Raw genomic sequence first — 26,961 nt, forward strand, 5'->3', positions numbered from 1 at the left:
CCATATTCCAAAAGCCTCAAATCTATGCCTATCATCCTGCTTCAATGACCATATTTCTATGCCGTAAAAAACTACTCTCCATATCAAAGTTTTGATGTGCCTTTTCTTAACATCCTTACTCAACATCCCTGTCATTAATTCTCTCCATGTTGTGAAAGCTTTGTTGCCCATCACAATTCTTCTCCTAATGTCTGTACCACTTTGACCATTTTGGTACAAAACACTTTCAATATAGGTAATTTGTCCCACCGGCTCTAGTTTTTGTCCTCTTATTTTATTTAAGTTAGCCTTTCTCTTTCTTACAAACTGCATAACTTTTATTTTATTTACATTTATTATCGTATACTGGTATACCTATTGCATTGACCTGTTAATACCTACAGTAATGTTTGCAACCTCATGACTGACTGACAATTATTTCAACAATTGACATTACTGGCTATTATTTTCACATAATATTTCAAATATTGAATCAACAACTAATGGCTCCTTGAGTCTTAAAACCTTCTTATGAATATCATAAGAGAACATTTTTTGAAGACATGCAGTCTGCCAGCCGCATTACCGTACTCTTACATTCATGGGCACATAAAATTATCTATTATTCATTGTGGTTTAATCTTGTAATCGCATTCTTATGAGAAAACTACTGTCATTTATATTAATATTTTTTCCATGTTTTGTAATAAAGTAAAATTTGCATAAAATTAGGAAACAAAGACAACTTTATTATTTCTAAGAAGTTAAAAATTAAAAGTGTTGTTTTTAATATAAATATTATGTATAACTATACTCCTATGTGCAATTATAGGTACAATGCTCCATTCAGGAAGCAAATTCAGCATTGGGTCTCAGACCTTTCTAATACAAATGAAATACTTGAGAGATGGCTTCTGGTTCAGAATATGTGGGTTTACCTAGAAGCTGTATTTGTTGGGGGTGACATTGCAAAGCAGTTACCAAAAGAAGCTAAAAGGTTTGCTAATACATCTACTTGAAACCTTGTTTGCTCTCATACTGTCACTTATTAACTAAAAGATTATTACCGCTTCATAATATTGAGTATCAAATTTATTGTTTCGTTTTACTCTTTATTAGGTTCAGTAAAATTGATAAATCTTGGCAGAAGATTATGCAAAGAGCTCATGAAACTCCTGGAGTTGTGACATGTTGTGTTGGTGATGATTTACTGAAGCAACTTTTACCCCATTTACAGGAGCAATTGGAGCTCTGTCAGAAATCATTGAGTGGGTAGGTAAAAAAAAAAACAAAGTTAGAATCTTTTAATGCCAGCAAAAATAAGGATGGCAATTTATTGAGTCATTTCTTTTCCAGGTATCTTGAGAAAAAGAGAATGATGTTTCCTCGCTTCTTTTTTGTCTCTGATCCAGCTCTTTTGGAAATACTTGGCCAGGCATCAGACTCTCATACTATTCAGAATCATCTGCTGTCAATTTTTGATAACACCCGTTATGTTCGTTTCCATGAAACTGAGTACAACAAAATGTTGGCTATAGTATCATCAGAGGGAGAAGTGATATTGGTATATCATCTTTTGAAGTTTGTAATGATAATTTTACTGGAGTGTAATGTGAAAATATTTATCTCTTATCATGAGAAAATGAGAAATCCTTTGGACTTGGTTTATCTAGTCAATAAAAAATTTCTTTTTGAAGGAGGAAATATTTAATATTTTCCTTTCATTTTTGGTAAATGTCAAGTATTACCACAAAAGAATATTTTGTACTTTCATCTCTTGTAGTTGGAACGAGCGGTCCGAGCAGAAGGCAGTGTAGAAACATGGTTAACATCTTTGTTACAGACTTCACAACAGTCTCTTCATTCTATCATAAGACAAGCATTTTCAATGATTAATGATGCCAATTTCAACCTTTTGTCATTCTTAGATAAAATGCCAGCACAGGTGGGGGCATTTGTTATTATTGTACAAAAAAGAAATGCCTAAAGTGATAAATTGCTGATGCATCAAAATAAAATTCTTTTGTCTACTTTAGGTTGGTCTTCTTGGTATCCAAATGATTTGGACAAGAGATGCTGAGGCTGCCCTTATGCAAGCAAGGCAAGACAAAAAAATAATGGCAGAAACAAATAATAAATTCCTGGAACTTTTGAATACACTGATTGATCAAACGACAAGGGATCTTACCCGTATAGAGAGGATAAAATTTGAAACTTTGATTACAATACATGTCCATCAAAGAGATATATTTGACATACTGGTAAGTGATTATACATTATTATCAGGAGTGTTTGGCCTGATTATTGCAAATTTCTATTTGAGATAAATTTTCAATCATCAGCATTAGTATTAAGGCCTTTGAGGAATTTCATTTTTTAAGCATTCAATCAATGAATTTTGTGCCTAGATGATTATGAAAAAGTCATTAGTTAAAATTGCCATAAAATTTTACTACTCAGGAGTGGATTAAAAAATTTTTTGATTAGGTGTAAACTTTGCTAATGGAAATCGCTTAGTTAAATTGGTTCATTTTCCAGAGGTATCTTAAGTTTATTGAAGATCTATTGGGAAAGATAATGAGATCATAGGTCATTAATCTGAGGTCATGATAGTGAGGCACATATTTTAATACTTGCATGGTTACTAAAGTATCTTCAGTGATATTACATATGAAAGATGTAATTCAGAAGGAAGTTAATGAATTAATACTTGAACTTAGTATATTGAATGCTACTCATTGAAACAAGCTGAATTTAAGAAAAGGAAATAGTCAAGTCAATTATCTTCATTGTACAGATTCATTTATTAGTTCTTCAATCAGATGGCGACAGAAACTTGGCATTCATTGGTATTTTCCACTTTTCCTCAATTCTCTCCTTTTCCATGAGGTTTAGTTGTTCTTACCAAAATTTCAATTGAAAAGCTTCTTTTTTCATTAATTGGTGTTGACTCATAATTTGCAGCACAAACAAAAATGTATAAAATATTTTATGGCCATGCCGCTGAGTTATTTATTTTGAAATATAGTAAACCTTTTGTGCATCCGGAAAAAAGTAAGCCAACAATCTCAAAATTTATGATTCTATTTTCTTCCAGTGTCGCCTGAATGTTCGTTCTGTAAATGATTTTGAGTGGTTAAAGCAGTGTCGTTTTTACTTTAAAGAAGATTTGGACAAGACATGGATTGCAATAACAGATGTGAATTTTACCTACCAGAATGAATATCTTGGTTGTACTGATCGACTTGTCATAACACCTCTAACTGACAGGTTAGTAAAAATAATTTTTCAGTTATCCTATTTCATGACTAACCTGGCCTAATGGGAAGAAAAAATAATTACTAAACCAAATGAAATTAGTTTAAGTGGTCAGAGCATGAATGTTTTATTCTAACTTACATTATCATTGAACCATAAACACAGTAATCAACCCGAAGTTCGGTTTGGTCAGTAATGATAGAGTTCAACCAGTACTAAGCCCGACAGCATGTGAAATTCACACATTAGGGTAGGGAGGCCAGTTGCTTTCCCTGTGCTGATAATGGTTTCCCAGGAAGATCTGGTACCCAAAAAATCACATAGCTCCACCCAAGCTATGTGATTTTTTTGGGTACCAGATCTTTCGGGGAAACCATAACCAGCCCAGGGAAAGGAACTGGCCCCCATACCCTGATGTGTGAATTTCACATGCCGTCGGGCTTAGCACTGGGTGAACTCTACCTTCACCTACCAAACCATTCTTTGGGTTGATTACTGTGTACATGGTGTGTGTATATATATATGTATTTTATATATATATATATATATATATATATATATATATATATATATATATATATATGTATTTTATTATATATTATATATATATATATGTATATATGTATATATTTATATATTTATGTATGTATTTATTTTATATATATATATGTATGTATTTATTATTTATTATATATATATATATATATATATATAATAAAAAATCATCATGGGTAATCAATCTGTGAATTTATTGGTAGAAACTTCCAGTCTGTCTCAGTATCTGCTAATATCTTCATTCCCTAATTACCTTTGTTTGAAATGCTCCATCACTTGCTTCTCGTAATTCAACCATAGCTTTCCTCTGCAATTTCAGTACACTCATCTTTTATTCATTCAATTGTATGCCTCCCATTATCTTCTCCTTGATCTCATTCATTGCCTTCTCAATGCTCACATTAAATATTAAGGATGATTAGCAACTATACCTTATTCCTTTCTTTGATTTTTTTACATATTCTATTATTTTTCTATATTGAATCATTGCTGCTTGCTCTCTAGATAGCATGTGTATCACCTTATTGTCACTATGGCTCATTCCATTATTTTAATACATGTGGCATATTCTTGTCCACACCTTCAAAAACTTTCCCCCGGCCCACAAAAGTTTCATGTTAGATTGTCTTCCTTTGTCCTCATCTCTTTGATGAGTCCAAGTATAAGAATAACTTCTCTTGCTCCCCTATTTTTTCTAAATCCAAATTGGACCACATTTAAGTGATCGCCATGCTTCAGTAGATAAGTTATGTCATCATATTTGTTCTATGGTTCATTATCTATTTTAAATTTTCATATTTGTGATCATATTTGCTTTAGGCATGGGGATGATTACATTCTTTTTCTTAAATTTCATCAGTTTTTTCTGTCATATACAAAAGCATATCAGGTAGTATAGCTGTATCAAAATCTATTTTATGAGCTTTTAAATTCTTCTACATATGCATGTCATTATTTAATGCATATTCCAAGTCTCAATTCTCAACTAATTAATGCATTTCATTGATTTACTCTCTGAAACAGTCCCCACTGATGGATCTGAAAAGGAGAGTAGGTTACTTCTGGAATAATTTGATGAAGAGGATTCATCTCATCTAAAATATAAATTAATAAAAGATAAAAAATGAATTGCTGCATCTCAGGGTAGTAATGTGGTGATTTCTTATTGCCTCCCACATTGCCATGCTTCAGTTTTTGAAAAAATGTTTAATTCCTGCAGTGAAATGAGTCTGTTGCCGTTCTAACCACTGTGATATCCCTCATCACTCATAGAGAGGAGAACTGTTGCATCAGAAGACTGCAATGTTGCAGTCTTCTCCATGTGACTTGTTTTTGTTTACAGTTGCCACTCACCAAGTCATGGTACCTTCGGAGGATTTTGTAGAAGTTGTGGGTATTCTTAACCAAAGATGGACTCCTACATTCTCTGATTATCATCACTCAGCACATCTATTAGATCACAGTAACATCTTGAGATTGCTGAGTCAAAAATGAAATGCCACTTTTATAAAATTACTGATTCTGAGTTCAAGTAACACATGAATACATACGTATATGAGAGGGATTAGTTAACTTGAAATTATGGCAAAAAAATAATCAAGATATAAACTAAATTCTTATTTGTTATTCTGAAGGCTTTGTTACTGGGTCACCATCCAGAGTTATACGTTTCTCCCAGCATTTTGTGATCTTTCAAAGGCCATTTTTGTAAAAATCAGCAGATTGCATTGAAAACCATTGTTTGACCTCTTGAATTATGTCATTTGACTTGTCAAATCTCCAGCCCTGCAATGGTGTTTTGAGTTGTGGGAATAAGAAAAACTCACACAGGGTGAGACCAGGAGAACAGGATGGATTTGAAAAACTTTCAAAGCCACACCACTTTGATTGCCAGTCATGCCATGGTCGTGATTGTAGGCCACCCTGTATTTGCTTCTGAAAAGGAATCATTAGAACCCAGCATAATGACTCCTTTGACATGAGCAGTTCTTAGTGAATAATTTTTCACACACTACAATAGTTAAAAATCAGTCTCATCCATGATCATTTGGATGCTTGCTCTTCAGTCTAATATGAGAAAGTCCCCCACTTTCTTCACTGTGGTAGCATCATCCGTGATCATTTGTCTTCCACTTCTTGGATTGTCTGTGAAGGGCATGTGGCTGGTTTGAAAATTAATTTTCTGCCTCAAAACTGTGTCATATGACTAGCTATCATTTCCATTAATAGCTATCATTTCATTGTGGATTTGCTGGGCAATGAAGCCTTTCAAATGAAGGAACTTGATAATTGATAATCACACTGCGAGCCTCTGTCTTCTCCTCACTGGAAGTTACTTCATTCTAAACCTTCCTGAAACAAAACAAATCAGCATTATTACCTATAATTTACAGCATTATGTAAATAAGGGTCCATCAATATGCAGAATAAATTTTATCCAGATATCTTGGTTATTTCTTAGCAGTAAATATTTTAAAATGAAACCCCCTTGTAAACGCATATAATTCTACCATTCAGGTGCTACATTACTCTTGCTCAAGCACTTGCAATGAGTATGGGTGGCTCTCCATGTGGCCCTGCTGGTACTGGGAAGACAGAGACTGTTAAAGACATGGGAAAAACCTTAGCAAAATATGTTGTTGTCTTCAACTGCTCAGACCAAATGGATTATCGTGGACTTGGAAGAATATATAAAGGCAAGGAATTCAAAGTAGTACCACTTTTATATATGTAGATATGCAGGTTTACGTTAGTCCCATGCATTGAAATTAGTAATTAAATTATAATATATTGAATCTTAATCCCTCACTATGATTAACTGTAATCCTACTTGCTAGGGTTGGCTCAGTCTGGATCATGGGGTTGCTTTGATGAATTCAATAGAATTGAATTACCAGTATTATCAGTTGCTGCGCAGCAAGTAGCTGTTGTTCTTGCAGCAAAGAAAGAGAAAAAAAAGCAGTTCATATTCACTGATGGGGATTCTGTTGACATGTGCCCAGAGTTTGGAATATTCATTACTATGGTATGTATGATGTTGTGTGCATTCTGTTATTTGTAAACTTTCTATTTCTCTTGAATTATCAATTTTCAAATTACGCAACAGGTTTCAGTTGCTGGAAAAATTAGTCAAATGGATGTTTTACTCTGATTATTAAAATGTTTTATATTATTTTATATTTTATTATGGTATTTATAGTAAAGTGCATAACAATAATATGACCACCTCATCAACAGTCACAAAGATATATAAATATTAATGCTGTGTAAATAGCTTCCAAGCAAAGGGTTGTTCAGCAAAAAGAAGTTTACATAATTAACACTGCTAAATTGTTTTGGTCACAGGCATTAAAAATAAAGAGCAATTGTCAAAAATAGTTGGGTTTAGGGTTGCTGCAAGATTTGCCCCAAAAGAGTATATTGTAAATATGAACAAATAATTACAATTCATAAGCCATTTTGTGGTTAGGTAAACATATATGGAATTGATTGAATGTAATATGGAACTAATATGACATAAATCTATTATAAAGTAAACTGGCAACATGCCTATTTCATTGAACATAATTATATTTCATGCTTCTGAAATTCACTGTAGTAATTCCTTTCTCTTCTATGGAACTTAAAATCTCCATTGAACTGATAAGATTGATTTTGATCTAATGCACACCCAACTGTATCTAAAGCAAGTTTTTGAATATTAGGATATGTTCATCCAGAGTGTAAAGTACTGGCCTTCATTAATAATAGTATGAAATCTAATCTGTTTTATGTGCTGATGGCACTACTTTTGTACAAACATATCAACATCTAGAAGATGCAAAGGTGCAATCTAGCACTACCCAAAGACAAGCTAAGGAATGGTTTGATATTAATCATTTACATTTAAGTACCAAAAAACCCAGCATATTGTATGCAGTCTTTAATCAAAAATAACTCAAATTGAAACTGCTGAAATACTAGGAATTTATATTGGTACAAAACTTAACTGGGAGGCCCAAATCTGTCAGATCTGTAATTAACTGAGTAGAGCTGTTTATATGTTAAGAAAGCTCAACTTTCTCATTTCGAATGAGTATTGTTTAACACTTTACTATGCCTTCTTACAATGCCATTTGAGTTATGGTGTTGAGTTATGGGGTCATTCCTCACATGTTAAACAAAGTTTGCTCCTGCAAAAGAGAGCTATTTGCTCCCGTGCTAATATACTACCACCTGATTCCTGCAAACCTTTTTTTATTAGGTATGGAATCATGACTGTATTTAGTTTATATACCTTTCAGGCTCTAATTCATGTGAAACTTAACCTAGAAACTTACCAATTTAGATCTCGCATTCACAACTATACCACAAGGGGTAAAGTGAATCTAAATACTACTTGTTGTAGATTGCCATCAACTTACAACATGTTTCATAATGTGGACATGTGACTGTATAACTATCTGCCTACTCAGTTGAAATTGTACTGCATCCAGAGTTTCAAGAATGGGGTATTAACCTGGTTACTCGCGCACCCACTTTACTCATTTGTAGAATTTTTTTATGTTCTCAATATGAAGGGGATAATAGCATATGCCTTTGGGCCCGGTTCCGTCTGCTTGATTGACTTGTCACAATCCCATCTTCGCCTTTCTTCCCTGGCGGTCCTATAAAGGACTATATTGTTCCGATAGCTGTTTTGCTGTAGTGCTTTCAGGAGATGTTTCTTTTCCGTCGGCAATGAATCAGCATCAGAAATTTCGTAGGCTCAGTGAACTAGTGTGTCCACCAAAGATGTCTTCTGGAGCGGGTGGTGGTGAGAGGCTGCATTCAGATAACGGTCAGTGTGCGTCTTCTTCCTGTGGACAGCATATCCTAGCTTCCCAGCACTAAAAAGAACATCCGAGAAGATAGCCAGATTCCTGAAAAAGCATGACGTGGTGACAAGATTTAAGTGCACTAAGAAAATAGTGGACGCTCTCCCTGGACCAAAGGACAAAATCCCAAAAGACCTATATGAAGGGGTCTACCACCTACCTTGCTCATGTGGGAAAGTGTGCATCAGGGAAACATGCCGATCAATGAAATTTCGGATGAAGGAAAACCTCCGGGCAACAATGAATAAGCAGTTTCACCTGTCGGCCATCTCCGAACACAAATGGAGTGAACCCAGTCATGACATCTTATTCCAAGAAGCAAAAGTCATAGCAAAGGAGAGTAGATATTACCCACAACTCATTAGAGAAGCAATTGAGATTGCCAAAAACCCAGAGAACATCAACAGAGATGAAGGCTACCATCTCCACAATGCGTGGAAGAGAGTTCTCTGGAAACTGACCAATCAGCGAGCAGCCACTAGACGGAACACCCATATAAGGGTGGCCCAAATCTGGGTCCCTCATCTTCGACCTGAAGATGCCGAATGCAACTTTGGCGAAACTGTTGTCAGCGTTAAACAACAACACGGTGAAACCAGAGAATGCAGAATCCTTCAATATTTCTTCATATTGATGAAATTTAATATGGTTGTACTATTTTTCAGAATGAATAAAGTATTATTATTATTAAATTCTGAGTTTTGTCTTGTCCCATGAACAGCTTCACCAAAACTGTAAGATTTATCCAAGGACCAGATCTTTCAGGGAATCTGTGGATGGCACAGGGAAAAGAACTGACTTCTCTTCCCTGAATATGTGAAATTCAAACTCTGTTGGGCTTAGTATTAGATTAGCTCTACCCTCACCTATTAGACCAATATTCAGGTTTTATATTGTGGTTTTATACGATATGCTTATGGAAGGTGCCAATTAAAAACACAAGCAAATCAAAAGGACCAAAACACAGGAAAAATCATAATGCATTGAAAAAATACCTGATACAAGCATGAGATATGTGATGAAATATATTGTTTACAGTGTTGATAGTTTTCAATTGAGAAAAATCCACATTTCCAGGGATTCATTCCTTTCATGTAAACATGTAAAACAATGATATTGATTGGAAATTGAGTTTTTAGTGTGTGCTCTATGCAGTAAATACCATTGCACAATATCTTTCCAGAATCCAGGGTATGCTGGTCGTAAAGAGTTACCTGAGAATTTAAAAATCCAATTTAGAACAGTAGCAATGATGGTACCTGATAGGCAAATTATCATTCGTGTAAAACTTGCTAGCTGTGGATTTCTAGAAAACATTACTTTAGCCAGAAAATTTTATACTCTTTATAAACTTTGTGAAGAGCAGCTGACTAAACAGGTAAGAGATATGATGAAATTAATTCTTAATATATTTGTTAATTAAAAATCAAATAGAAGCTAATAATGTCCTGGAGTATTAAATGTCTTTATTTTATAACAGGTGCATTATGATTTTGGCCTACGGAACATACTCTCTGTTCTCAGAACACTAGGAGCTGCCAAAAGAGTAAATTCTAAAGATTCAGAAAGTACAATAGTAATGAGAGTATTGCGTGATATGAATCTTTCTAAACTTATAGGTATGTATTTACCTTATTATCTTACATGAAGTCAGACAATATTGAAGCCAACCTCTGGGAAAAAATTTTAATTATGAACCAAAAAAATTAAAACTAAACATTACCATTCAAATACACCATCCATGCAAACTAATAGGAAAGACACATCCCATGACTCTATAGATGCTCTGATAGAATCAGTGATAGCAATGAATATTCAATATTCTCCATATGAATTAATCTTAACTATTGCATTGCATATATCCTTCTTCTGGGGATATGGCAGTCCAGTGGCTACTGATGCCTATGGCAGAGCACTGAGCTACTGATCAGAGTACCCAGGCTAACTGGGTACCCTCAGCTGTTTAATTTTTGGGGTACCAGGCCTTCCTGAAACACTGAAGACCACACAGGGAAGGTAACTGACCACCCTTCCCTGAAGTGTTAATTTCACATGCATTGGGCTTAGTATTGGATGAGCTCTACCCTCATCTATAAAACCTACTCTCAGAATGATAAATGTGTTGGTTATTATGTCCTACATTCCCAAATACATATGTTTAAAATTCAAACAATACATTTTTGGCTATTTTTTGCAGTATTAGCAGTTCACTTTGATTATTCACCATGATATACAGTAGAGGTACCAAGTTTAGCTCTACCTCTAAGTACTAACCACCATCAATTGACAGAAGAAGAAATTTCTCATTTTTTGTGAAAAAATGGAGCAAAAATTTAATTTTATGCAATTATGCTAGCTTAATGTGTAATTTATAGTGATATAAGTTTCATTGCCTTGACTCCATTATTGCATCAGTGATATATGTTAAAGTTGAAACGTGCATAGTTTGCCTCTAGCAATGATAGAGGTTAAATGCAATGTTGCATTTTTGTTTTTGCCAGAACAATTCATCAGCAAAAGCCAATGTTATTTCTCAGGAGGGTTATGGAAAGTCTGTTCTTCCCTACATCATAACTATAAGATGGTTTAAAATGTTTAAAGAGATGAGTAAATCATTTTTGGAGTGAGGTGAACTTGGAGCTGCTGTTAATGCTCTTATCGAAGTAAACATAAACACCACTGCTGCCATTGTGTGTAAAGATCATTGAATAACATTAAGAGAATCAGAAATAATGAAAACTTCATTGGGTGCCACCAATTTGTTGGTAATAGAAAAATTGCTGTGAAAAATGAAAAGTGTTTGCGTGCAATGGGTTCCAAGACTTTATATCCAAACAACAGGACCTTTGTTTAAAAACTTGCTTGCGGTTTAAGTTGATGTTACAGAAAGATGAGATGTTTCTTTGGAAGTTTATCACTTAAGATGAAATTTGGTTCCTGAGAGTAAACAGCAAGACCTGCATGGAAATTTCAGCTATCACCAATACCAAAAAAAGTCAAAATGGTGGGGTCTTATTTCAAAATAACAGGATGGATGCTGCACCACAATTATCCAAGGCTATGTGTCACAAATGCTGTTGACGAATTTTTTGCAAAAATCAATTTAAACTGTGTTCCTTATGCTTTCTATAGCCCAGACCTATCCCCATGTGACTTTTTCTGAATGTGAGGAAACACTTTTTCGGAATTTTTTTTTCATCATCAGAAGCAGGTGTAGGTGAACAGAATAAGTTTCAACTCCTAAGAGCTGCTACTGATGATAGTACGGTTGTCAAATCAAGGAATTCAGAACACATCGTGCTAATAATATAACGAAGTAAATTTTTGCACAAAAATAATATGAATAAAATTTATGATCTCTTCTTATTAAACAGTCCTCATCAAGAATCATGAAAAGTGCAATACCTATAGCTGGGGACCACATTTTGAATCGACTGGATCCAAATTAAGAGTTTTAACTAAATATCAAAGCATGAAAAATTCCCACTTAACAAGCTTGTTTGCATACCATGATCTTATGTTGAAAAACTTATATCATCATATAATCCATGAAAAAATAAAAATTCATGGGTGTTTCCAGTGCTTGATTACCAAAGTAGGGTCATTTCAGGAATGTTTGACAAATTTTAGTAATTTATTTTTAAAATTTATAAATATGTATAAAAAAATTCTACATTTATAATGTTTTCTCTTGGCAAGAAAATGACTGTAGAAGTATAACAATACATTACTAACAAAATAAATTTCTTTTTATTGCAGATGAGGATGAGCCTTTGTTTATGTCCCTAGTTGCAGATTTATTTCCCAATCAATCACTGGAGAAAACTTCTTATCCAGAGCTTGAAGCAGCTATAGCCCAAGAAGTTGAGGAAATGGGGCTTATTTATCATCCACCATGGGTTTTGAAACTGATACAAGTAAGTTAAAATACCTTTCTAAGTGCTGACACAAGAAAATTAACCAAATAAAGCCGGAAATATAATGGGAGCAAGGTGAAGGTTAAGTGGATAGGTAGTCACATAGACATGTGGGATAAAAAAATAGCTATGAAAAGATTCTCTCACAAATTCAACAGCTACTATTTACAAAAGTAGGAATATATCATGACGAATTTTCTCAACATCACTTTTTTCAGAGGTTTTATCATGTGCACATAGTAATTGAGATGATTTCATCTGACCATTGCATCTCTGCATCAATTTTAAATTATGTAACAATTGATTAAGTCCTGGAAATCAATTAGGGGCCCCTCTATGGACCCAATTTGGTAAATGTAGAAAATTTAAGGCCTAGATGTAAAGTTTGCTTTTTATAAATAATAAGAAACTTAAGAGGTTGAATTCCTGGTGATGGGTAGGTCCCATAACAAGCAATGAATGTACATTTCCCCCAGATTCCAAATCATGAGCGTCATATTCATAAGCAAATGTAGGTGGGTAAAGCTTTGTGAATATTAATATGAGGTAGTATCTTAAACTTTTAATTATTACTAAAAAATAATTTATTTAGAAACTAAATTTTTATTTGCTATTCTTAAGGTTTTCTCTACACAGTCAACATCCAGCATTTCTAGACCTTTCACAATGCTGTCATTGTAGAACTCGGCAGATTGCATGGAAAATTATTGTTCCATGTCTTTAATGACATTATTTGTGTCTTAAATTCTGTGACCCCGCAGTGGTTTTTTGAGTTTGGGAATAAGAAAAAGTTGCTAGGGATGAGATCAGAAGAGTAGGGCAGATAAGGCAAAATTTGAAAGCCTCATTGCTTTGATTTCTGAACCACACCTTGAGATCAGTGAGCATGTGCATTATCGACAAGAAGATGGATGCGTTTGGTGATTATAATGCACTTTCTTTTTCAGAGCATCATGCAATTTGTACAGTAGTGTGCGGTAATAGGCACCAGTGATGGTCAAATCCTTCTCCAGGTAGTCTGTAAGGATGACTCCACGACAGTACCAAAAAACAGATATCATGACCTTCCCTGCAGACTTCTGCAACATAAGTCTGTGGCGAGAGGCTTTCCTACAAAGTGAGCCTTTAATAAGGCACAGGTGAGAACAAAGGAAGGATTTCTTATCAAGATTCATAAGGCTCCCTTTTTTGAAGGGAGTCCACATGAAGACAACAAAGGTTGGCCAAGATTTCCCTTCGTTTTTGCAGCTCAAACAAAGGAATTCTTCATTTGTGAAGTGGGTTTTTATCCACTGTCGGTGCAAAGCGACAAGGCAAACAAGTGCGAAGGAAACCTTAGAGAGGCAACTCTCGGTATGGACATTGGTCTTCTTGAGGGAAGGTAAAGCACTGTGTTTTCTCTCCTTGCTCATCTCTTTTGCCTCTGGATCACATTGATGGATCCAAGATTCACCCATTCTCCGAAAAAATTCTCTCCATCTTGCTCCAAAAGATTCAACATCTCCCTTGACAGGTCGCACCATGTTTGCTTCAGAAAAGGATTCAGTAGTTAAGACACAGCATGTTGAAACCTTGACATATCCAGTTCTTCATGAATAATTTTCTACTCATTGCTATTGCTAAGATCAGTCTCATTCATGATCATTTAGATGGTCGCTCTTCAATCTAATTGGATAAAGTCCTCCACTTTCTTCACTGTGGCAGCTTCGTCCATTAGCCATTGCCCTCCACTTCTTGGATTATCTGTGAGGGTCATGTCGCCAGTTTGAAAATTCCTTTTCCACCTCAAAACAATGTCATATGATAGGTTATCATTTCCATTAAAGGTAAAATTTCGTTATGGATTTGGTGGATACTGTAACCTTTCAAATGAAGAAACTTAATCACACTGTGGGCATCTATCTTCTCCATGCTGCAATTTATTTGAATGTTCGACCTCCTGAAACAAAACAAATCAAAATTAATAGCTTCAATTACAACGTTACATACATAAGGATCTATTAATATGCAGAATACATGTTATCCAGACATGTATCTTGGTCATTTCTTAGTAATAATTACTTAAAAACGATACCTCCACATATATGTGTGGTGTAGAGCATTGCCTTATGTATCAGGTAGATTGCCATATATAAGCATTTTCATTGCAGTTAAAATGATGAAAAACTGTTTGGTCATCTATGTGCATTGGCTGATGTATCAATGCTGCTACAAGTCAATATTTTCCCAGTGTTAGTTTCCCAGTCCTGTGTTTATAACATGAACTAATTATGTGGTACAGGATGGTTGACACTCATCAGGTTCTCAAAAAAGTGGTACACTAAGGTCGATTTTCCATTTGCAGCGATAGGAGGTATTTCAAGTAGTGGTGTGGCTTAGGAAAATTTGGTTTATGCTAATTGCTGTGAATGTTGATTTACTGCTCATTTATCCCTGTATGTTACATGGATTAAGGTAGATGTGTGGTAACATGCTTAAAGGTTTTCATGGCTGCAAGTCTTCAGATGTACCTTTAAAGTTAAATATCTTGAAAACTAAGTTTCTTATGCTAGAATCAGTGAATTGATTTGAGAGAATATTGGAATTAAATCTTGTATGTACAACCCAGGTGATTCTGGTGACTGGATGACTCAATAATCAAGCATAGATTGAACAGAGGGAAGAAATGAGGATTGATATTGGCTACTGGGAAGGGAAATAATAAAAAAGGAAGGTAAAAATAATGCATTGATTGATAGTAATCATCTTGTGCCTAAAGTTGGCTTCCGGCTACTGTCCTGGGTGTTTACTGAGAGAAAAATGAGTCAATTGTGTGCCATAGTAGAGGTACTAAATCATTCATCATAACCCACTTATATTAACTACTGTCAAAGTCAGTTCTGTTTCATAGGAAAACTGATCCTCTGGTTCTTTGGAAAAGTGCAATCGCCTTTGAGACACCGTATATTACTCAAATTTATGCAAAACCAAATGACTGGGTCATTTTCTTTTGCTTTGAAAGAACCTGTTTTGATGTGATAAAGTACATTCACTGAAATAAAGTTAAAATAATTAAATGAATCTAAAGAAATTCACTTAAAAGGAAAACTATTTAAAAGAATAAAATTTAATGTCATTGAAGGGGACATACTTCAAGCTCAGTTGCACGATTCCCACTTTTCTCAGGTGCCTCAGTTTATTTTCACCATTGTTACGAGGGAAAGTGTTTATTAAAGGATTACACTGAAGTTGTTTGCTCTTCATTATGGCAAATACATGGATGTACAAAAGAATATGTATTGTACATTTGTTGAATTAGGAAAGACATGATAACATGAACCATAGAAATTTCTTTATCAATTAATTCCTCCCATAATCCTTGGAAAACGACTGATCAGATCAGTCACTACTCAAAGTAGCTGTTATTCAAAAGCTCTAAAGGTTTTAAATATTCCTAATAGGTCCAATCTAGGGGATTATTTATTCCATCTTATTTGAAGGTCCTTTCTAATGAGAGGTTCCATTATTTGTTGTTCAACTGTACTTGCTTCCAAGCATCAAGAAACAGTATTTCATTACAGTGATCCGAAGTAACTCAATAAAAGCAAATTTAAAAAAAGTCCTTAGCAGTAAGGATAAGTTCTTATTCACTGAAAACAAATATTCCTGTGTACTTTATCTCTAATAATGGTTAACAACAGACCATTGATTACATGCTCCTTTTCATAGATAAATAATCTTATTTCAGCTTTATGAAACACAGCGTGTTAGACATGGTATCATGACTTTGGGCCCTTCTGGAGCCGGAAAGACAACTTGTATTCATGCTTTAATGAGAGCAATCACAGCATGTGGGGACAATCACAGGTAGGTTTTTGTATTACATGTAAAGTAAATTTTATGTACCTCTTTAACAAATGTGTATAAAGAATCTGTCCATGTTCTAAACTAATATTATGAACTTATTTGTTTTGTTAAATTGTACAGTTCAAATTTAAAAAAGGGCAAACATTAGGATTGTGTGAAACAATATTTTATTCCAGTGAATCAAATGACAAATCTTATATTAATAATTCTGCTGCCTATATAATTATGTGAAGGGGCTGGCTTGGTTAATGGCAAATATGAACTGAAACATAGGTGTAAAATAAGTTGGCTTTCAAGTTACACTTAATTGGATTACTTATTGACTGTATTGAGATATGGCAAATGTTATATCTTTATAAAAACTGAGGGTAGATAAAGCTTTGATTTTTTCTGTTCAATTGAATATTTTAACCGCCCATTCACTCCAATTTTCAGGCAACTTAGTGCAACAGTGCAATAGTTGTCAAATTCTACAGTTTATACATAGCATTATTGATAAGGTACTTAATCAATTATACAATAAAAGTTTGATTGTACATCCTTTGATACAACTATCATGTCATCATTTCTGAATTATTGAATTCCTTGTTACTTATTCACAATTCCTTACACAACTAATTCTAATGTAATTATGCTCTGAATTTTGACGCTGATAAACCTAAGTGCTTTAACTTAATAAAATAGAGAAGCTAATGGTTGAAAAATGGATATTAATATTAAATTGGGTTTGATAGTTTTATTTCAATTTTACATTTTCAGAGAAATGAGGATGAATCCTAAAGCAATTACAGCTGCCCAAATGTTTGGTCGTCTTGATGTTGCCACGAATGACTGGACTGATGGCATATTTTCAGCTCTGTGGAGAAAAACTTTGAAGTTAAAGAAAGGTAGAACAAATAATTCCATGCATCATAAAAGCACTATCTACTTCATGAATTAATGACCTTATTCCTTCTGCATACCTATAATATCTTTTATTAATTTAAATAAATTAGCTGCCTAAAAATATTTGCATAATTAAAAATGTTTGAAGTATAGAAGAACTTTGTTTTGTATTATGAAAAACAGGGTTTGTTTTATTTAACTCCTAACAAGCACCACGCACTGTTGATATTACTTTTTTATGTGGTTCGATTTAAGAAGAAATTTTACGGAGTGTAAGTATGAATTTAATCAAGCAGAAGTCTACCAGGTTATAGAAGGTTTTTGGTAGAATATGTGACTACACACTACAGCACTCCCAAGCCAATGCTATGATGCAAAGTATTCTAAAGCCCCATAGTAAATATGTGACTCATTCTTTAGCTCTAGATACTTCCTACTGCCATCAATTCCATTCAAAACTGGTTTTCTTTTCCTCCCTTTGCTAGGCTTTCCCAACATCCTCTCCTCTACATATTACGATCCCAGGCATCCCATTGCCTTTCAGTATGTCCTGCTTTCTTCAAATTTATCTGTACTACTGTCTTACTTCACCTTCTCTTCCTAGAATTTAATTATTTGTTTTCCTTTCTGATCATTTATTTGCACAATTTTTCACCACAGCCTCATCTTAAAAGTCTCCCGCTTACACTTATCCTTTTGACTCAATGGCCAAGTTACCAAGCCAAACAGAAATTTACTCCATATTACAGTTTCCAGTAGTCATTTCTTTATATCATTAGTTATGGTGCCTATCATCAACTCCCGCTTCCTTAAATTAATTGCATTAGGTAAATTCTTCTTTACCTTATGCAATTATTCATTCAACATACATACGTGTATTCTATTCCTTACTACTCTGCCCACCTTCCTCAAAAGCACTTCTTAAATAGGTGATCTGTTCTAGTTTTTGGTCCCTTAACTTTAAAATTATCTTAGCTTTTCTATTTATTGAGAATTCTATCACCTTTGTTTTCTCGTGACAATTCTTATCCCATACCTACCATACTAATTCTACATTGCAATGAGTAATGATTGTATTCAATGATAATCAAGGTGGTTTCATTACCTTCTTCAATAATGTTTTTAATGTGACGCCATCACTGAAATGGTTACCCCCTGGAGTCAGAGCCTTTGCAAACCATATCTCTGAGGAACAGAAAATGTGCAGACTACTGCTAAGTTGACTCCTACCTGCTGAGCTATCTAGCATGGCCTACTAGGCATAATTATCATTACCCCCACCAGAAGAGCTCTATTGTTCATCGGAATTTGCAAGCCCTTTCACCACATCAAAGTGGTAGTTCATAGGGTGGGAAATATAATATGAACGAGAAAATAGTTAACTTATTAATTTATGTACACTATGCTTGGAAATTCTGTCAAAAAAATTGCTCCAATAACCCAATTTACCTGATAATGTTATGTTCCTGTAATTATGGCAAATATCTTCTTATTAAATTCTATTATTTTCACTGAACTAGCGGTAAAGATGCTAAAAACTCTGTGCATGTTCATTTGAGCAAACAAACATATGTGGCAATCATATTGGCCATATGTTTCAAACTAAGTATTTATTACACAAATTATCTCACCTTGGTTCAATAGTCTCAATTAGGATCAAATGTATGCACAATGGAAAATTTATCTAATTTATTGTTTTTTGTATTGGTCTGATAACCATTACTACTGCATGTTTCTTTTGAAGTTCCCATACTGTGATTGTATCTATTGTATCAGTCAAAGGAATTTATATGGTCACCAGAAATATGACCTTTTTAAATAATACCTTATACATATTTATAATCACTAATATTCTTGGAAACATTCATAAATGTTCATACTCTTCTGGGCTTGATTATATATACAGAAAATAACACATTAAATATTTTTTATGGCTTGGAAATTAGAAAAACAAGAAGGTTTGCATGCATGCAACCAGTCTTGTAGTTTCAATTAACAAATGTTTTAGGGGTTGCTTTGATTCAATGTAATGTTATATGATACAAAATAATAATAATGAAACTTCACAGATCCCAAGCATTTGAACCAAAATAGAATATTTTTCATTGGATTTTTCAATATATACTCAATGTTTAGAATGACTGATAAATGATTTCATTCCATAAAACATTTCGATTGGCATCTTCTCATTTTCTTGAAAACAACCAGAGTTAATATAACTTTGAAACATGGTAACCATTGAGTAGGAGAATATAGATTGGTGAATTTAGATGGCATCCAAAACTATATAATAGACATTTGGATTGTAATATCCATCCAGAAAGATGAGAGTGCAATATAGATGCATGTTCTATGGATGCCAAGAAATAATCTACATATTTCTATCAAAAGAACTTTTGGGTGAAAAAAGAGGAAAATATTTTTTTAAATTTATGAATTATTAACAGCTTAGTGGCAAGTTCAATGAGTATATTATTTAATCACAACATCGTTGAAACAGAATAACAAGTAGTTTCACCTGTTAAGAGAATGGCCTAAATCAGTGACTAGTTCAATGAGATTAATATTTAGTCAATACCAAAACTGACATGTTTATTGCATAATAGGTAGTTTATAATATATGCTATAGTTAGGTTTCAGACTGCTGTGAAAATCAGTATACACCATTGTAGTCCTCTGAAACACTTCTATACAAAATTAACTTCTTTGCTCTATCGATTCACTGCTAAGGTTCCTCATTGTTTCCAATCCCCTTTACTTATTGTCTAAATGACATTTTCTTTTGCCCATGCTCTCTAACTTTTACTCTTGCCTTCCTCTCTATCCAGCATATTTTTCCCATATCGTTTTATATTGGAATCTCAAAATTCTCAAAACTATGCTCTTTTAATTTTTAAAAGATTTTATAAAGAACTAAAACTTATTTTGATATTACCAAATTTATTTTTAATTATTGCTTCACTTGAATGTTTTGCCTGTAGGTGAACATGTGTGGTTGGTATTAGATGGTCCAGTGGATAGCATTTGGATTGAAAATCTCAATTCAGTCCTGGATGACAATAAAACATTAACCCTAGCAAATGGTGACAGACTGGGTATGGCACCAACTTGCAAAATAATATTCGAACCTCACAACATAGATAATGCCTCACCAGCAACTGTTTCAAGGAATGGAATGGTGAGTAGTACATGTATTTGACATTCCATATTTTAATACATCATGTTTCAATAAGCGCTGTTCCTAGAAAAAAATTAATGATTCTCTATAATAGGTTTACATGAGCTCATCAGGCTTGGATTGGGATCCAATAGTCAGTGCTTGGTTGAAATCAAGAAGCAGTAAAGAGGCATCAATCTTAAAAAGTTTATTTAAAACAACATTCCCAATAACTTTCTCCTGGGTGACTCAGAATCTAGTATTGGCAATGAGTATTTTACAGTGTAACATGATATCTCAGGTAAGTAATTTTTCTTTTTTCAAGACATAAAAAACAGTATTTTCTGTAATTGCAATGTTTGAAGATAAATAATACTAAATGGCAGCCAACCAGGCATTCTTTTATCCAGGTTTTAAGCTGACACTTCACACTCTTGGAGAATATTTAGAGATTATTTTTTGAAGTAGTATATCATTTGAATATTTTATGCACAGAAATGGAATGCTATTTTACAAGAATATAGGCAGGAGGTTTGAGACCTAGTGTCTAATGTGTTGTTTCTGATAAATTGCCAGTTTCCAGCATCCCGTAAAGTGTAGGTATGGTTTTTAGAAAAGACCATGGTGATGTTGGAACAAGAATGATTTTTCTCTTGGTCATGGTCCCCTCCATGTGAAAATATTGACATACTTCAAGACTGCTTTGTTAATACATTCTATGGTTTCAGAAGCTCCCTGAGTTACCTAACCTTGATTTCAAACCATATTCATTGTGATATGTATTCAGCTCAAAATTCTAATCATAGCTGTATGGGGCAAAATGAGCCATAAGCTATGCCAGGTAATTAATTACTGGTAGCCTTCCTAAAAATTGAGCTATGCCACTATTACTTTCACATCTTTATGTCAATGGTAGTCATTAATGAAATGACCGTTACACAGCCTCAAAATAACAGCAATATATCCCCTCCAGTTTGTGGTCCAGACTGTTAGTTTATTAACATATGCCATTCCTTTGATCAAAGTTAGCAGGCAATCTGAGCATTAAGTCTTTCAAAAATGCATTCAGATTTTGCCTTAATTAGGACCCCTCATATGCCACTGATTCGGCTGGTACTCAGCACCTTATTCAGTTGCTGATCAGCGATGACAAATTCAATTGAAAATGCTCTTTGATGTTCAGGATTTTACTTCCAAATCTGAATCTGTATATCAGCAAAGATAATTTCTAATTTATCTGGGACTTAATGTGCAAAACCCATCTTGTACAATAGTGCTTTAATTTCACTTCCTTGCAGGCACAATGTGCTGCAAAAATTGGGATGATTCATTTGACTCAACTAGTGATGTATGATGAGCTTTGGGTGTTTATGCCTTACTATGTTATCAACCTCTGGTCCGGTCACAGAAATAAGTATGTTGTTTTCAGTTAAACCCCCTATAGGAGGGTTGATCCGTTCTCCAAAAAAATATTTTGTTGCTCCACATCTACATTATGACTCAATTTTTGATCTCACGGAAAATATTTACTAAGGAATCATATTATCAGAGTGCAAGGTTAATAAATGATACTGCATATAAAATAGTTACCACATGATGCAAGTTTGATGTTTCTTAATACTCGTAAAGTTTTGCATATACTGGCAAGTTAGATCTCAAGTACATTCTGTATTTTCCTATTAAAAACCATTGAATAAATGAAGATCAACACTAAAATTTTATTGCATTCTAATAAAGGCTCATTTTTATCTATGCCTAAATTCAATGCCACTAAAAAATTATAAATTCTATGAACCATGCTGATCATTTAAGTGTTCTCTTAAGTTGAAAAATTGTAGGGAATATTCCCATATTCTTAAAATATTCTGGTTCCTCCCAACTTTCACATGCCCTTAGAGCTCAAAATATCTATTCAAACTGTTTCTGTGCACAGTTATACAGCCTTCCTTTACTCAGTTTTTCCCACAATAGTATTCAGTATTCTTAAGAAATACCATATTTCCTGACCCATTAGATGAAGATTAACAAAAGTGTTTAATGTCCCACCAAATATGGATTATGTGTTCAAAAATATATGCAAAGGTCAGAACTGTAGATAATTTGAGTCATTTCCAATGCATACTCTTTTTACTTTCTGCAATTAAGGTGAGCAGGTGATCTAAGGTGAAGTTGGTTGCAGCTCTTCCACTGAGAGAAAAAGAATTATTATTGCATGTTTGCTATTGTCTTCATGGAATAATTTTGGGCAGGAATAAATGGAATAAATGTCTTAGGTGAATTAGCATCTTGAATGGAGGGATTTTACTGTACATATTTAATTGCATCAATTACAAAACTGCCTACTAAAACAATTTATGTGTGAAATATGCATGTGAACACATGTGATTTAATTGGATATTACTGAGAAATAGAAATATCATACTGTAATTGAATTCACAGAATGATTCACATATCATTTATTTTTTCCCCAAGTAGATGACAGCACTTTTGGAAGGTCTGATACCACAGGAGCAAGAAACTGAAGAGAGTACAAAGGGTGATACCAATGGAAAAAAACCTGGAGAATCTGAATTAGAAGGTGCTGCAGAGATGGTTGCTTCAGACTCTCAAGTTTTGGCAAATGTGGTTGGAGATGAAGAGGATGAGGATGCGGGTAGAAGAGAATCCAATGCTGCAGGCCTTACTGGAGGAATTGAGCTGCCAGAGGGAGATGATGTGGGAATCAGTAACATTACCAGTCAGCATTTCCAGAGATTTTATACATTTTCCCTTATCTGGAGTATAGGAGCACTCCTGGATCTGGATGGAAGGAGACAGTTTGATGGTTTTCTTCGCGACAAAGTCTCAAAGCTGGATTTACCCCCTAGCCAAGAACAATCTGATGGCTTGCCACCCAGCACAGTTTTTGACTATGTTGTTTCTCCTGAAGGTAACTGTTACCATCCTTTATTTTCAGAATACTCTAAGAGTAAGGGAAAATGAACCCATTCAATAATACCTTTTAAACATACAATACCCATGGTTTCAATGACCTTAAGCAGATAATATCTGCAGGACATAATGCAAGTGTCATGGAGGATTATGTCATTAAAAGGGAATGACATCAACTAGAGAGATATTTGCGTTCTCATTGAATATTTCTAGCTCATTATATTGCCCAATTTTATATTGTACAAATTATTTTGCAGTCTATGAAAGAGTTTACTATGTAATATTTTATAAACACTCTGGTAAATATATTGTGCTCAGAATGTGGCCTTTTATATAAATTCTGGGTTCCAAGAATACAAATGAGAGGTTTTGATTGCTGTTCAGACCATAATAGCATCACAGAAGATCATATAAATTTGAGAACTGTATATTGAATACAGTTCTCAAATGTACCGTACTGATATAGTATGCGTGTATTAGTTTATGTTGAGATGAATATGCTTGATAGTTTTTCCCCCTTTCTGTGAATCAGGGGTTGACAAACTAAAGTTTTAGTTTCATAATGGAGGGTATAACAATACCCCTATTAATAAATAAAATTATTACAATAGCAACCCTCATGTAACAATTAAAGAAGATACCATTCAGCATTTGGTATATTAGGCTGGATCCTGTCTAAAGACCATATGTTGCAAATGCCAATTTTAATGATTCTGCCTAACACTGTCATCAAATTATATAATATTGAAATGTCCACTTATTATTGTTCTGGGAATTCAACCAATATAGGTCATCAGCTCAAGAAAAAAAATGTCAATGCAATTGAATCAACTTCAATTTTTACAGGAAAATGGCAACACTGGAGCAACCTTCTGGGAAAGTACATATATCCAGAATTTTCTACTCCTGATTATAGCAATATTCTTGTGCCCATTGTGGAAAATGTCAGCATAGATTATCTCATTAATGTAATCGCAAAACAGGGAAAGGTATGTTCTTAAATGCACTTAATCCCAGTAAGTAAAGTAATACATGAAATTTTCTGTGAATCCATAAAAAGTAGAGTTTAGTATCATAAATATTCCTTCTTTATAACAAATCTCCAGGAAGTCCTGTTAATTGGAGAACAAGGCTCAGCTAAAACTGTAATGATGAAGTCATACATGAAGAAAGCTAATCCTGACACACATTTAGGTCGCACATTCAATTTTTCTTCTGCCACCAGTCCATTTCAATTTCAAGTAAATATGAAAATTTTGAAGTTTGAATTTATTGTTAATTATTAATTGCAAATCAGTAATGAATCTAATCCCGTTATTTTACAGAAAACAATGGAGAGTTATGTGGAAAAGAGAATGGGGAGTACATTTGGTCCACCAAATGGCCGTAAAATGACTGTTTTCATTGATGACATCAATCTTCCACAGATAAATGAATGGGGAGATCAAGTAACTAATGAGATTGTTCGGCAAACCATGGATATGAAGGGTTTTTATAGCCTTGAAAAACCAGGGGACTTCACTACAATTGTTGATGTTCAGTTTGTTGCAGCAATGGGACTACCTGGTTAGTTCAAGCCCAGTCAGTGTATGCACCAGTTCAATTCTTAGCTTTGGTTCTTGGTTCTGATAGTTCTATTGAATAGAATGATATCAAGATATAGACAGTGCAATTTTAAGCAAAAACTTGATAGTATTGATTCATAATAATTAAAGGCAAGGCACAACTCACCAACTTAATACAGATGTAACCCAACTTATGGACATTTCACCTGATGGATTTTTAGAGAAATGAAACATCACATACAAGAAATTATAAAAGGTGTGATATAAGGTTGCATATAACACAGGAAAATAATTTTCCTCCAACTGTTTGGCGTAGGAGCTTATTGAGTTGGAAATTAGGGCCTTTTCAATTCAAAAATCAGCTCTTGACCATGACAAAGTGAATATGTAAGACAGCACTTGTACATTCATAGTTTATGATGAATAAATCAACAAACCAGATTACAGAGTAGATGATACTATTTATGTTTTGTACATCACTGTCCACCTTCCTAATTCCAACTTATTTATGTATCATTTATTAGATTTTTTTATGCATGAAGCACATTCAATGTGAAATTATCATAAATATCTTTATCACATGCAGAAATAAACTGTGAGATTGACTTTTGTGAATGTGTATCAGTCAGGGCCTGCCTTATCCACTTATAAATTATTACCTCATTTTTCAAGATTACCTTTCTTTTGGGTATTCCTCTTAAGTGTGTACTACATGTATGTATATAGGAAGTCACTGCATAATACTTCAAACTCAAATGTTTCATTGTATCTTTGCTATTCTGTGTTGGATATTATGATCTTAAATTAGGTGTGTGATTACAACCTAACTTGTTTAAATATTAATTCTGAACCAATACTATCAATTTTGATTCCGGCTCCAGTTGCAAGAACCAGTGGAACCATGAACTGAAGAACTGAATTGATACGTCACTAAAATAAATTTTTATTTTATTTATTTATATTTATAATTAATTTAAGATATTTCAGAGGATATTATAATTACTAGATATGGATGATATATAAATGTCTATTACTTTTATGCTTGAAATGAATGTACAGTGTAGTCTCATAATTCTATATACAATGGAAAGTAATAAAAATTGGTTTTACTTAAATTCAAAATACCCATATAAAATGAAAATACAGTGAAACTTTGTGCTTACATTTTTTAGGGGACCAGAAAAAAATGTATAAAATTTATTCTTACATGAATTGAAGTCTTAATCCTGAGTAGATTATCTAAATAACCTTCACCTAGTATCTCCATGTTCAGAAAGATTCCTTTTTGTGTTCAATCAACAACTTACACAAAACTAAATTAATCTACTGGATGTAACTTTATGAAGCTATGATAGATCAAAATGCACAATTTTGGTAAGAAACTTGGAAAAAAGTACCTGAATAACTACAGGGTAAAGGTGTCAACAACCAGACTTCATGGGATTATCACAATAACTGTATCAATTTAACAAAAATTGGTGTACAACTCAAAATTCAGTTTTCAGATGAATGAAATCTCATTAAAAGTGGTTGATGAAACAATAAAGAAAAGATAGTGACAATTTTCCACTTGATAAGTTTAATAGTACGACCCAGTTTTGATGTATTATATCATCTTCAGGTCAAGATCACCTGAAGATGATGTAATACATTGAAACCTGGTCATGCTATTAAACTTATACAGGGGAAAATTGTTACTATCTTTTCTTTATTATATTTGAATTCCACCACATCATGCCTGAAACTACTCAATTTGATAGATGAGCCATTTTATAAATTTAAATTAATTGTAATTATGCATTATTTAAATCTAAAAAAAATATTATTAGGCTGCCTTTTCCAGCATTCTTGAAGATATGTAATCATACGTTGAAACCATTTGACCCTTTCAACTCATGTAAGAGATTGAAAGGTTATGAATGATGGCGGTCTTATACAGTTGTATTGCCTGAAAAATATACATTATGTGAGCATATATCAAAAATTCATAAATACATACAATAGTTCAAAAT

General features: G+C 33.7%; 1 protein-coding gene across 1 annotated transcript in view; it reads left to right on the forward strand.

Annotated features, from left to right (window-relative positions):
- Positions 1-26,961, forward strand: part of Dhc1 (Dynein heavy chain 1) — a 171,885-nt gene that overhangs the window by 100,967 nt on the left and 43,957 nt on the right. Inside the window, exons 30-48 of the mRNA XM_071588843.1 lie at positions 812-976; positions 1,099-1,251; positions 1,336-1,543; positions 1,763-1,924; positions 2,016-2,240; positions 3,077-3,249; positions 6,310-6,488; positions 6,630-6,817; positions 9,832-10,026; positions 10,129-10,267; positions 12,408-12,565; positions 16,293-16,411; positions 17,171-17,298; positions 20,278-20,474; positions 20,569-20,754; positions 22,929-23,382; positions 24,231-24,373; positions 24,491-24,625; positions 24,710-24,950. Of these exons, the coding sequence (XP_071444944.1) occupies positions 812-976; positions 1,099-1,251; positions 1,336-1,543; positions 1,763-1,924; positions 2,016-2,240; positions 3,077-3,249; positions 6,310-6,488; positions 6,630-6,817; positions 9,832-10,026; positions 10,129-10,267; positions 12,408-12,565; positions 16,293-16,411; positions 17,171-17,298; positions 20,278-20,474; positions 20,569-20,754; positions 22,929-23,382; positions 24,231-24,373; positions 24,491-24,625; positions 24,710-24,950 (3,548 nt within the window). The remainder of the gene's footprint in view (positions 1-811; positions 977-1,098; positions 1,252-1,335; positions 1,544-1,762; positions 1,925-2,015; positions 2,241-3,076; positions 3,250-6,309; positions 6,489-6,629; positions 6,818-9,831; positions 10,027-10,128; positions 10,268-12,407; positions 12,566-16,292; positions 16,412-17,170; positions 17,299-20,277; positions 20,475-20,568; positions 20,755-22,928; positions 23,383-24,230; positions 24,374-24,490; positions 24,626-24,709; positions 24,951-26,961) is intronic.

This window comes from Hetaerina americana, unplaced genomic scaffold, assembly GCF_022747635.1.
Source record: "Hetaerina americana unplaced genomic scaffold, ioHetAmer1.1.p SCAF_3, whole genome shotgun sequence".
Lineage (NCBI taxonomy): Eukaryota > Metazoa > Arthropoda > Insecta > Odonata > Calopterygidae > Hetaerina > Hetaerina americana.